This window comes from Equus quagga, chromosome 2 (genome assembly GCF_021613505.1).
Source record: "Equus quagga isolate Etosha38 chromosome 2, UCLA_HA_Equagga_1.0, whole genome shotgun sequence".
Classification (NCBI taxonomy): Eukaryota; Metazoa; Chordata; class Mammalia; order Perissodactyla; family Equidae; genus Equus; species Equus quagga.
In genome coordinates, this window is record NC_060268.1 from 108,912,008 (window position 1) to 108,925,666 (window position 13,659).

At 43.1% G+C, this 13,659-nt stretch overlaps 1 protein-coding gene across 1 annotated transcript in view; it reads right to left on the reverse strand.

The window, feature by feature from the left end:
• Positions 1-13,092, reverse strand: part of TARBP1 (TAR (HIV-1) RNA binding protein 1) — an 86,957-nt gene extending 73,865 nt beyond the window's left edge. Inside the window, exons 1-5 of the mRNA XM_046652807.1 lie at positions 12,996-13,092; positions 9,649-10,794; positions 4,154-4,251; positions 2,640-2,709; positions 109-257 (exon numbers count right to left, since the gene is read on the reverse strand). Coding sequence (XP_046508763.1) covers positions 109-257; positions 2,640-2,709; positions 4,154-4,251; positions 9,649-10,794; positions 12,996-13,092 — 1,560 coding nt within the window. The remainder of the gene's footprint in view (positions 1-108; positions 258-2,639; positions 2,710-4,153; positions 4,252-9,648; positions 10,795-12,995) is intronic.
• Positions 13,093-13,659: the final 567 nt, after the last annotated feature.

Genomic DNA, 13,659 nt, shown 5'->3' on the forward strand with positions numbered 1-13,659 from the left:
TGATGGAGTCCCAGTGTATTTTTTTTGAAGATCACACACAATACAACAAATGCCTTTACCTCTCATCTTTTGACAAAGGGAGCAAGGGAAAAGAGAGGCTGTCCTTACCTCAGAAAGTTCTGGTGAAAATGGAAGAACCTTTGTTTCATACAGCTCCAAAAAATGGATAACACCTTCTTTAGTCAGGATTTTATTTTCACTTTCAAACATTCTTTTATAAATACACATATGCCAAGATGGGTGAAAGAGCCAACATCCTGTGGAAATAAACATGTAATGCTGACATTTGATTCTCACATTACGGTTGCTACATATAGACTATATATTCACAAACAAACACATATACACCAGACACCTTAAGGTCATTATAACACTACAAAAATGAGTTTGTTTTGGGGGCCTGGTGGTGTAGTGGTTAAGTTCGTGCACTCCACTTTGGTGGCCCAGGGTTCACAGGTTTGGCTACCAGGCATGGACCTACACATCACTCATCAAGCCATGCTGTGGCAGCACCCCACATACGAAAAAACAGAGGAAGATTGGCACAGATGTTAGCTCGGGGCCAATCTTCCTCACAAAAAAAATAGTGAGTTTGTTTTTAATCACACCCAAGGGTGTTTAATTACTGAACAACCAAAACAACTTCAGTATTCAGTATTCCATATTCAGAGAGTTTTGTTTAGAAAGACTGCAAGCAAATATTATAGCTGCTACAGTGTACGAAAATTAAATACTACCCCACGAATACAGGTTGGAACTTTAGATTGGGGGTGATTTCAACCAATTCTTTTCTGATGCTACTTCAGTCCATTTTTCATACAGAAATCTGAAACTGTCACTCCTCTGCTTAAAACCCTTGAATGGCTTCTCACAGCTCTTCGAATAAAATCCAAACAAGGTATGAACCAACCCTGACAACTACTGTGACCTTACCCACCCTCCCACACCCACTATGCTGTGCCACACTGGTCCTCCTGGTCCTCCACCTCACAGAGTGTGCCCACCTCAGGCGTCTGCACACAATGCTGACTGCTCAGCCCTGAGCTCTGCTGTCACTCCCAAGAAGCCCTCGGCTGACCACCCTCTCTAAGGCATGGTGCCACTCACTGTCTACTCCACTTCAGCCCCTTGTTTGTTGCCCTCATAGAACTTATAGTCAAAACTATTTTTTCACAGAATACAGACAAAAATCAAGTGAAAAACAGTACATGTGTCTCACCACTTCATTCCCAGTGCTTAGAATATATTGGACATTAAGTAAATATCTATTAAGTAAATATACAAATGAGTGACAAAACAATAAATGAAATAAATATGTACCTTAGAGATTTTTTAATCTTTTGAAATATCCTTTAATTCTATTAGAAAAAAATATATTCAGCATTGTTAACTCACGGCATTCTATAAATAAATTGGTCCATTATTTGTAATTTATACCAACATGCTTGTTCAATTCTTTGGCAATGGTAATTTTTCAAAATCTGTCACTGCTATTTGATTTGGTTTGTCAAGAGCTGTGGGCAAAATGTGGTAGTAAGAGAATGATTTTAAGACTAAATGCGTAAGTGAAGTCACAACAGGATTCAATTAAATTCTAGCCCCAGGTAGGACTATAGATTCTTACTGTATGTGAAAAATCCCAGTGTATCAGAAAACCAGAGCAATCAGCTGAACACAGCTCAAATCCTAAGGGATCAAACTATTAAAGTTGTAATTATCTGCAGAAAGCACTAAAACCCATTTACCTAGGTTACCTCTCATCCGTAAGCATGATAATGCAGCATTTTATCACTCATATGAATACAAAACACTGTTAGCCTGTGTTTAGCTGTTTCATTGATCTAAACTTAATTTCATAAAGCAACTTTAGGAAGCTCCAGTTCCATTTTATTTCTCTTAAAAAGCTCTCATAATACGGTACTGATTAAAGGCTTAAAAACTATATTTAAAACTATGTCTTGGAATTGTCTCTTCCAAGACACAGAACAACAAGTGAAACCCAAAAACAAGTAACTTTAACAATGAAACAGATACATTAAGAGAATAAAAGTGGAAAGCAGTTAAAATATATATTCACACCAACATGCTGTTACTAAAAATGTGGACTATACCATTATTAAAACATTACCAAAGAGTCCTTATCTTTTGAGATATTTCTATCCTGAACTAATTACAGATGAAAGGATATGCTGTCTAGGGATGTGCTTCTAAATCATTTAGTGGGGAGGCAGCGGGAGTGGATGCGTATGATATAAGAAACAGGCTGGCCACGAGCTGGTCACTGCTGAAGCTGACTGACGGGGTTTGTCATACACGCTCTTCTTCTGTCGAAGTTTGGAATGTCCCACAATCAAAAATTTAGAAAATTAACCCTACCTCTGAATTATAGAAAACTCTGTAGCCATTTAAAATTATGTTCTCAATGAGTTTTTAAGGATATAGGTAAATGCATTTGAACAATCAATCTAGAAGGTATGTATCCGGAATATTAGCAGCTGTTCTCTTGCTGGCAACAGATTTATATTTTCTTCTTTATATTTTTATGGTTTTTCCAAGTTTTCTACAATGAACAAGAGTTAGTTATGAAATCAAGGGGATAAACCTATAAATGTCATTAAAAAAATAGAAGCAATCATTACCGTTTCCCTCTGACACTGCACATTCAAACAGACTGTTCAGCTTTGGTAAAACCGGCTTTATAACATGTATCTGAAAACAAAAGCAAAAAACCTTATGAAATTAAAATTCACTTTTAAAAACTCAAGGGAATTTTCATCTATTTATGTAACAGTCACCTTTCTGTTCCCCACTCGTGAAAAATATGCAGAAGGTGCCTGATTCTTCCAGTTTTTAAATCATATAAATTCAGGTATGTAAGACTGAGTGTGGCAAAGCTAATGAACATAACCTTGAATACAGTTATAGTAATGTTACATTTATATAGTAAATATCATAAATTACATCACGTAATCCTCAATCGTCCTGGAAAGTAGATAGAGTTGATAATACTAATATATTACAAGGAGGAAAAAATACTGAAATATTTTCTCTAGTTACTCAAATTGTACAAGGTCACACATTCAGACAGAGAGCCAGTTCAGAGTTCAATGTTCTTCACACTACTTAGACTACGTTGCAGATACCTCTGCTACAGAGTCTAATTTATATATCCTTCAAATATAGGCAAATCAGAGTTTCTAAATAAATACTGGGAGTCTTACGGATCTATTGATTAGGGAAAATCATAAAAGCTTATTTGAGTTTAGAAATGCTTTTTATTTACTCCTCATCCTTGCATGATATACATTTAACACATATGAGCAATTCTTTATTTCAGTGCCCAAACAGCACTCGGTGCACACGTGGACTGACACCTCACAATGACTCCACAGACAGCCCGCCTCTTAGTGGTCTGCAGCTTACAGACCGGGATCCCATACACCAGGGGTCCTCCTAGCGTGGTCCTAGAACAGCAGCTTAAGCATCACCTGGGAACTTGTAAAATACCTGAATTCTCAGGCCCCACCTCAGACCTACTCACTCAGGAACTGTGGGGCCCAGACCCAGCAATTTATACTCTAACGAGCAACCTGGGTGATTCTAACGAATGCTCAAGTTTGAGAACAACTGAGCTAGGTTAGGTAATCTTAAGAGATTCCTCTCAACTTAAAAATTCCATCATTCTATAAAAAAAAATTCAAAGTCAACTGAAAACAATTTTTCAAGTGTCCATTCTCAGGACCAGGTATGCACAGATGTAAAAACTAAAAAAAGGCAAGAAAATCTACAAAATTAAAGGGCAACTATGTACTTAATTTACCTCAGAATTGCTTTAAGTAAAATTTTCCTAAAAGTGCGTATTTCTGTAGAAATTATTCATAACGGCGAGAAACTAAAAACTAAGACTTTAGAAGTAAATGGGGAAGGGAAAATGAAGTAAGAACAAATTCTTTGAAAGATAATTTAAGTCAATTGAAGGTATTCTTTAATTTCCTGAGTTGACATTCAATTTTAAATTGCATTTATGGCAGAAAACAAAGTACACTTGTGTTCTCTTATGCTATATCCAAGTTGGTCTTTTTGCATTGCTTTCACGGAACGTTTGGAAAAAACTGCATGCAGGTAGGATGTGTTAAAATATGAAAACACTTACCTGATTTCCTTCTAGAGTTTCCATAATTAAAATATAGTTTTCCCAAAACTTTAGAAGCTCATCTTTTTTCTTGTCGGACCACCAAAACAGACTTGGGCCTGATATGGTTTAAAATGGAAAATTAGTACTTCCTTTTGAAAATTTCATAAATTTGTTAACAATAGTAGTTCTTAAATTATGCCACTATTACCAAATGCTGTAATCTCTAATAATGGACGGCGCCCTGCATCAAAGCTGGACAGGAGGCTTGGGCTAACAAGAATCTCAAAGGGGATTTTTTTTTTTTTTAATTAAGATTACTGTTTTGGAGTTCTGGGTAAGAATGACAGATATGAACATATAAACTCGACTTTCTCTCCCTAAGAACCTTACTCTATCTGTAAAGGATTTTTTAAAAGGCAAAAGCCCACAAGAATGGCGAAAACTGGGGAGTGGACAGCAGCAATGAAATTTAGAATCTGAAAATCAGATGAAAACCAAGCAGACTCAAGAAAGTGAATATTAGTAAGGGGGCACAAGAAAAAATTTGATTTACACTGCAAAGTCCCCCCAACCTCAGGAACTGGCAGCAGAGGTTACTTCTGTAAACAGAGGGGAAAAGTGAGGCTAAAGAGAATTTGTTCAGTGTGTTTAAGAAACAGTCAGATCCCCAGATGCCCCTTCCTGGGCTGTGAACAGGAAAGACTGGAATCTACTCTCTGGAGAAGGTAAAATAGTGGGTCTCTGGACTGAGATGCGTTGGATCCAGCTGAAGTCAGGGGAGAGCACCATATGAAAATGGGGATTAAGTGAGCATGTATGCACCTTGGGTGCTGAGACCCCTTTCTCCCTGCCTCCACCACCATCTTAGCCCCTCACATCTCAGAACGCTGACCAGGCCTTCACTATCCAGCAGAAGATTGGAAGATCTCTGTGGAATCTGGCCAGCCCAGAAGGAAAGACCTGAAAATACTTACATCAGAGATTACCCAATGAAATGGCTTGGCCAGATCACCTTACAGTGAAGTTCACAGTCGATGAGCACAGAGCTTTAAACCTGACTTTTGGTTCCATATTCTCAAATATAAACAGGTGTCTAAGGATCACCAGACACCTGGGAAACCTCTATATTAAAGATGAAGACCAAAACAACAACAACAGAAAAGGAAATTTGGAGAAAACAAAACTAGGCAGGAAGAAGAAAATCTAAAAAAGAAAAAAAAAAAACTTTCACTTATATCTCAAAGGGAGATACGAAAAGATAGTGCAGTTATGATATAAGAACAGGATACTATTAAAAAGGGGACACTCCAAGAACAAAAAAGATCTCATGAGAATAAAAATTTGATAGCAAAAACAAGAAACTCAAAGAAAGGACTGGGAAAACAGTTGAGGAAATCACTCAAGAAATAGAGCAAAAACACAAAGTCGTAGAAAATGGGAGAGAAAAGATGCTTTGATGACCAGTCCGGGAGGTTCAATATCCTAAAAGAGAACAGAAAGCAAAAAGGAAGGGAGGAAACCAAAGGAATTCAAGAAAAGTTCCCAGAACCAAAGAACATGATTTCCAGATTGAATAGGTCCACCAAGTGCCCAGCACAAGGATGAAAACAGAGCCGTGCCAAAACTGTGAACTTCCAGAACGCTCAGGACACAGACCCCACAAACCTCCATGAAGAAACAGATCACGTAGAAACAAACACAACTCGGAACGGTTTCAGACTTCTCAACAGCAACAACGGAAGCTCTAGCTTCTAAGACAACAGTTCGATGCCTTCAAAATTTTGAATGGAAATGTTTCCCAAGCTAGAATCCCCAATCAAACCATCCATCAAATGTGAGGGCAGGGTGCTAGGCCCATGGCTGAGCGGTTAAGTTCGATCACTCGGCTTTGGTGGCCAGGGGTTCACTGGTTTGGATCCTGGACACAGACCTACACACTGCTCATCAAGCCATGCTGTGGCAGCATCCCACATAGAAGAACTAGAATGACTTACAACTAGGACATACACCTACGTACCGGGGCTTTGGGGAGGAAAAAAAAGAAGATCAGCACCAGATATTAGCTCAGGGCCACTCTTCCTCACCAAAAAGCACACCTTTAAAAAAAAAAAACATGAGGGCAAAATAAAGGCATTTAGACCTGCTTGGTCTCGGCTTCGTCTTGGGGTGTAGAACGCCACAAGAAAACATTACTGCCATACTACCAAAGAGAAAAAGCTGGATAATCTACAAAATTCTAACCTTTTTTGGGCTAAGGTCACTATGCAACCAGGTGATCTGAATTCCAAGGGCAGAAAGCCTCTGCAAGAATAGATGGGACACACAAACTGTTCCAGCACTGGCCGAGCACAGGAGGAAGAGGTGGTCACCAAAAAAGCTGTTAAAAAAAGCAACGAAATTTTGACAGGTTTTTTGTTTGTTTTTGTTTTTTTTGAGGAAGATTAGCCCTGAGCTAACTACTGCCAGTCCTCCACTTTTTTGCTGAGGAAGCCTGGCCCTGAGCTAACATCCATGCCCATCTTCCTCTACTTTATATGTAGGACGCCTACCGCAGCATGGCGTGCCAAGTGGTGCCATGTCCGCACCTGGGATCCGAACCAGCGAACCCGGGGCCACGGAGAAGCGGAACGTGCACACTTAACTGCCGCACCACCGGGCCAGCCCCTTGACAAGTTTTTGAAGGGCAAGTGTGGGCCAGTTTGACAGCTTAGTAACCCAGGGAACCCCAAGGGAGTCCACACTCACTCACCAGATCTTTTCCTCAGGCTTCCCCAGGCGCTCTCAAGAAAGACTGTGGGCAGGGCAGAGATCACCTAGGTTGGAGGGCCCACCTAGGTTCAAGAAGGCAGTAGGACTAACTGGAGAAGCCCATCCATGCCCCACAGGAGTACAAGGTGGTGACCAACTGCCAAGCCTGCCTACACCCTGGACCCTTCTCTGACAGGAGGCCAAAGCTGTCTGCCCCCAGCTAGAGGAAACCCTCCCACACCCGTACCCTTGTCCCCACCCTGATACCAGCAAAAGGTGGCTGCCTCTAGGGGATGGACAGAAAACCTGCTGCCCCCATCCCACACTGACATGAGGAACCCCTCTCATGCCCAGTGCCCTTCCCTGATACCAAGCAGGTCTGCCGCTGCTGGGGGAGGGCAGGAAACCAGCGCCCAAGACCTACAAGCAAATGCAGCCACCAGAGGAGAGGGTGAGAAAACTCCAAACCCTTCCCTAAGTAGGAGGCAGATGTTATGTGGCACTGGAGAGAGAGAAGAGATGGAAAAAGTTTGAATGAATCCTGAGGGTCAGGCACACGGGTCCTAAGCAGAGGGTGGAGTAGAAGAAATGAAAAAGGCCCCCTCCTCCCTCCACCTCTGTCTCAAGCCTGGCACCAAGTCAAAACATCAGCAGTCCACCCCAGAGAGAAGGATAAAGGCAGGTTCTTCTGAGGAAGAAGCCCCCTGTGGCACTGGCATCAACAGCTTGAGAAAAATTACAACACTGAGAAAAACCTTTAGGTACTCCACACTTCACACTAAACATAAGGCAGCAACAACCAATAACTACAGCAACCACAAAATCCAAATCTAGCTCAACTGTAGAGTCACTTAACCCCCAACACTAATAGTCTAACAGAAGAGGAGGAGTGCCTATCTCTAGGCATAAATATTTACTTTAGACTCTACTGGAAAAAATGACCCCACTGCCAAGAGATGAAACAGAAAACAAAACCAAACTTAGAGATGGTCCAGGTATAGACTTGTACATAACTATGATTAATATGTTAAAGGACCTAATGGAAAAGGTAGACAACATGTATGAACAGATGGGGATTTTCAGGAGATGGAAATTATTAAAAAATGTCAAATGGCAACGATAGAAATAAAAACATATAAGATATAAAGGATCCTTTGATGGAATCATCAGACACGCAGCATCTTAAAAAACTTTATCTCAGGAAACTATTAGAAAGTGCACTACACCAAAACAAGTGAGTAAACCAAAAAAGAGGAAGATATGAACTCCAGGAAACAAGAGCTCCAACGCAGGACTCAGGTGAAGGAAACCTGCAGGATGATGGTGAAGGCAGATCTAAGAATGTTAGCTTTGCACCAGGCTGAGCTTGTAAAAGGACCCCAGGAGAGACTTCTTCAGGAAAATTTACAAAATACCTGATGATCTGACTCCGTACAGTAAATATTTAGACAACTAGCTCAGAATTTGGGACTGAATTAGCGATAAGTATACAGAGAACCAAACAAATATTAAAATAACATAATTCTAAGAAAAACTGGCAGGAAGAAAAAAATAATCATAGTTTACTACATTGATCACCTGTGAACAGTATTTTCATAGTCATAACTTTGTAAACACTGAACTCATATTTAACCAAAATTCTAACTAGGACAATGGATTTTGTGTAATAACTAGATTATTTCAAGACACAGGGGTAAATATCAAAATAATCACCTAAAAGAAGTAAAAGTGTTTGTTCTCTGAAAAGGAGGAAATGAGGGGGCAACCATGGAAAGACTATTGCTTATCTTTAAAACTCTGCAGAATGACTGACCCTAAAATAAATGAGTTTAACTTCAGTAATTTTTAAAGTGTTTTCCAGTGAAAACTCTCATTGGATGATCACCCATTGTGAACTGTTAAAAATATTTACTATCTAATGTTTTAAAGTTATACGAAAATCTCATCTACTCACAACTTCACCCAAACAAAAATCCTTTCCCGGTAATAAAGAGACAGACACGGTTGAGAGAGTAAAAATTTTCTACCTATTGAGATAATTTTGAATCAATCCATTTTGGACTTTGATAGCTCAAAAATGAATTTAAGATGACTGAAGTGTACTTTCACCAATCGATAGTAACACCAAATTGAAGGAAGGCCTTGCTATTTCATCTACTCTTGTTCTGTAGGAGGAAGCACAAACTCAAAATGTAAAATATATATATATATATTATTTAAAATTTGACGCTATCAAATCAATGGCAAAAACATCCTGAAAAGTTCAACTTAAGGACCATTTGTTTAACAAGTATTAGAAAATTCTGCTCCTAAGAGAATTACCAAGGGAAATTTCAAAAGAACGTGATGGGTTCTATGACAGAATTCTAACACTCAAGACTCACTTCACTGGTCAGTACAGGAAAATAATTTTTTCTTCTAATTTGATGGAAGTTAACTCTTCTTTTCTATTAGAATGGACCTAACACGACAGAGTGCACATTTGGTCTGGAGAATCCTGCGTGGGCTCAGGCATGTTCCTAAATTACCCCATGGATGCAGCATTTCACCCCGTCCCGGGTCAGAAAGGTTAGGAAACGCAGACTGTTCTCAGCTGCGGTGATTTGTGTCACTCCCTCGAGAAGGTTTTCAGGCTTTATGGGGACCAGGGGAAGAACCAAACTGGGTACGGATCGCGGAGACGACCCCAGGAGCTGGTTTTCGGAAGCAGCCCTCCCTTCCGGAAAGCCAAGTAAGGTCACGCTGGGGGGCAAAGAGGCAAGTACCGTTTCCTTCCTGGGGGGCGCAGGCGCAGGCGCAGTCGGCCCCCAGCTCCGCCGACACCTCCACCGCCCGCTGCAGCAGGTAGCGCGCCCGCTTGCGCGTCAGAGCATCCTCGGCGCGGCCCAGCCCCGCCTGCACCGTCCTCCAGAAGCGCCCGCAGCAACGCGCGTCCGGGCCCGCCTCGCGCGCGCCCGGGTCGCCGTCCGCACCGGGCTCGGGCAGCAGCTTCTCGGCCAGGGCGCTCAGCACCAGCAGCTTCGGCCCGACGCGACCCGGCCCCGAGGGCATCCCGGGCGCCACCAGCCCGCCCCACACAGCCCTCAGCGCCGCCCCGCCGCACTGACCCAGCGCCGGCAGCAGCCGCCCGGCCACCAGCGCCGCCGCGTCCTCGGCGGGCCCGGCCTCGTCCCCGTCCCCGTGCCCACCCAGCGCCACGGCCAGGGCGGCCTCCGCTACCCGCTGCAGCAGCGGCCCGTCCTCACACGGCCGCAGGCAGGGCCCGACGGCCGCCAGCACCTCCACGGCCCCCTCGAGGCTGGACGCCGGCCACACGGCGAGCAGGTCGCGCAGCGCCTCCTCCGCCAGCGCGGCAGCCAGCTGCGGGCCCCCGGCCAGGCGGGCGCACGAGCGCAGGGCCGCGCCCGCCGCCCTCAGCACGCGCCGGCGCTGGCGGCCCGGCTGGCCAGGTTCTGAGCCGCCCGCGGGGCGCCCGCGCAGGCCCCGCAGCAGCGGCACCAGGTACCCGGCGGCGACCTCGCGCGCCGCCTCCGGGAGCGCGCCCGCGTCCCCGCCGCGCGCTGCCTCATCCTCTAGTCGCTGCAGAAGAAAGCGCAGCGTCTCCACGCGCTCCGCGGACGCCTCCCCGCGGCACAGCGCGCCGAGCAGGACCCGGGGGTCCCGGCTCTGCGAGAGCAGCGCTTCTGCGAGCACCCACTCCATTTGTCGCGCGCGCGCCACCGCCACCACGCGCCCACAGGAAGGCGCCGGCGTGCGCGAGTGCGTGCGCGAGTGCGTGCGCGTGCGCGGCTGGCCCGGGCGCGCGCCCGCTGGGAGGGGGCACTTGGCCTGGTCCAGCGCCCAGTTCTGCGTGCTTTGGCCCCATTCCAACAGCTGTACCTGGAACCTGATCTCCCTCGCCCTGTACGTTACTGATTTTTAGAAGGAAGGAGGCCCTCCTTAAATGTTAATGTAGTACCTACACCAACTCCATCTATTCCTGATTGGAGATTGGCCTGCCCTGGGGCCCTAAGTTAGTCAGGAGAGCCTGTGAGCATGGGCCAGAGGTACAAGTAGCAGGCGTACTTCACAATCTCATAGAAACTTATTTTCGAAAAGGCCCAGGTTGGCCCCACTCACAAAGAGACTGACACAGTGGGTCTGAAGTGTGTTCTGGACATCTGCATAAAAAAATAAATATGAAAAACACGAGGAATAGGGCTGAAAAGAACATGCCCCCACTAGCGCTTGCAGACAAATGTCCAAGCTGATTCTAGCATGCAGATCTTGCCACACACTGCTTGTCCTGCCACATGCAATCTCAAAAATAGTCCATGTGTCTGTATTTTCTGAATTTCTGGCAGCATCTACTGCCAGATACAGAAACAGGAAAGCTCAGGTTAGCGCGCACCGTACTGGTTTGGTTCCTGGCTCAGTGCCAGGCAAAATGAATCAGTGCCATGAATTTCCTTTGCCTCTAACCATAAAAATCTCTCCCTTAGTCAGTAGAAAAGACACAATCCCACCCATAAAGAGCTTGATGTGTAGTGAACATAATGGATATAGTATAATGTTAAATTATTTAAGATTATGTTTATATAATTTAAAGTTAATTTTTACTTTTTTGGGTTTATATGATTTAAAGTTATTTAAAGTTATCTGACATCATATCTGTAAAATTTTTTCTCATATTTCAGTCATTCAGTTTTCCACTGACAGAATGTATAAATGGTTCTGTTGTAAGCCCATTTAGAATGTGTCACTAAATATCAACTGCCTTCAACATGTAATGTGCCAATAAATATCAGTTTTTCTCAACCTATATTCTTCATATATCTATTAAACAAAAATGGGCAAGTCTTGAGCAGACACTTAAGAAGTGAAGATATGCAAATATAAGCATCTGAAAAGGTTCAATGTCATTAGTCATTAGAGAAATGCAAATTAAACCTTCAAAGGGATACTATTTCACATTCATTAGAATGACTAAAATTGAAAAGACTGAAAACACCAGATGACAAGGACTAAGGATATGGAAAAATTGGAACTCCCTTACATTACTGGGGGCTGTGTAAGTGGTACAATCACTTTGGAAGACTGTTTCTAATAAAGTTAAAATACACCTACTTTATGATTTGGCAGTTCTGCTCCTAGATATTTGCCTAAAATAAATGAAAATTCATTCCAGAAAAAATGCTTGTCCAAGAATGTTTTTGGCAACATTGGTCGTTATAATCAAAAGCTCATAACAACCCAAATGCCCATCAATAGAAGAATGGATAAACCAGTTGTGATCTATTCATATAATAATGTGATTCAGCAATAAAAGAGAATGAATTGCTAATCCATGCAATAACGTGGATAAATCTCAAAAACATTATTTTGAACAAAAGAAGCCAGAGACACAAAGTTTACATACTGAATGATTCCATTTATATCAAATTCAAGAACAGACAGAAGTAATGCGTTGGATAGAAATGGGAAGAGTAGTTGCCTGTAAGGGAGTGGAGATCGACTAAAACAGGGCACAACGGAACTTTCTGAGGTGAAGGAAATATTTTATCTTGATTAGGGTGATGGTTACACAGGTTTCACATTTGTCAAAACTCCTTGAATTGAACCTCGTAACCAAATTCCCCTCCTCTACCCTGCCTTTCAGCCCCATGGATCTCTTCTCTATTCCCACAATGTGTTTGCACTAGTTATTTTCACTGCCTGAATATTTCCCACATCGCCACTTTCCTGACTCACCAAGGTGGGCAGTGCTCCCCTACTTGCAAAATTGCCCTTTTTTGTCCTTGTCCTACTTGATTCTGTTGAGAGTTTCCTCTTCTTAAAACACTGTCATCGTCTGTTTTCATCATGTAGCTTCTTCCCGTTTTTTCTTTTCCCTACTTCCGCAACTGTTTCTTCTCCATGTCTTTGGAGGAAGACTCCTCTTCCTCTTCCTGACCTGTTCCTGTTGATGTTTCCGGACCTGTATCTTCAGACCTCTATTCTTTTCACTCTATAAATTTTCCCTGAGTAACTTCTTTAAAATTATAGATTCGACTATCATTCATACACTAATAATGTAACAAATCTCCAGCCCAGATCTCTCTCGAGCTCCAAACCTGTTCCTCCAGCTGCCTACCAGATGTCTCCATTCGAATGTCACTCAGGGCATCTTTCTCAGTCTCCATCTTTACAAGTTTAACTTCATTATCCTCATTCCCCATCCCTTCCCCCATTGTCATTACTCCCCAGCCATGTGCTTCATTCCAAGTATTTCCTATTTAGGAGAATGGCCATCACTCACTCAATTGCCCAGGTCAAAAAACCTGGGAGCCAATAGACTTCCCACTCTCTTCTTTGATTCCTGCATACAATCACTCCTCAAATCAATCTGTGAAACTTTCTAGATCTCTTAGTGTCCCCTCCTCTCTTTCCCCCACTAATACCTTCGTTTTAGACTCTTCTCATTTCTTAGTAAGACAGCAGCAAGAACCTCCTGCCCGAATCACTCTCCATTCCGGTACACACCCCATATCGCTACCACGATGATCTTCCTAAAATTAACTCATCCTACCCACAGCCCTCGGAATAATGTTTGAATTTCTTAGCATGACATCCAAGATGTCTCATGAGGTGACCCTGCCTACTTCTCTAGCCCCATCCTCCTCATGCTCCATATACTCCTGGATTTTGGAGTCCCTAAAACATGCCATGTGTTCTCACTTTGTCTTTCAAAAGCTGTTCCATCTTCTGGCAAGCCCTTACCTCTACTCCACCCAACTAGTTCTTTTCCTCTCAACACA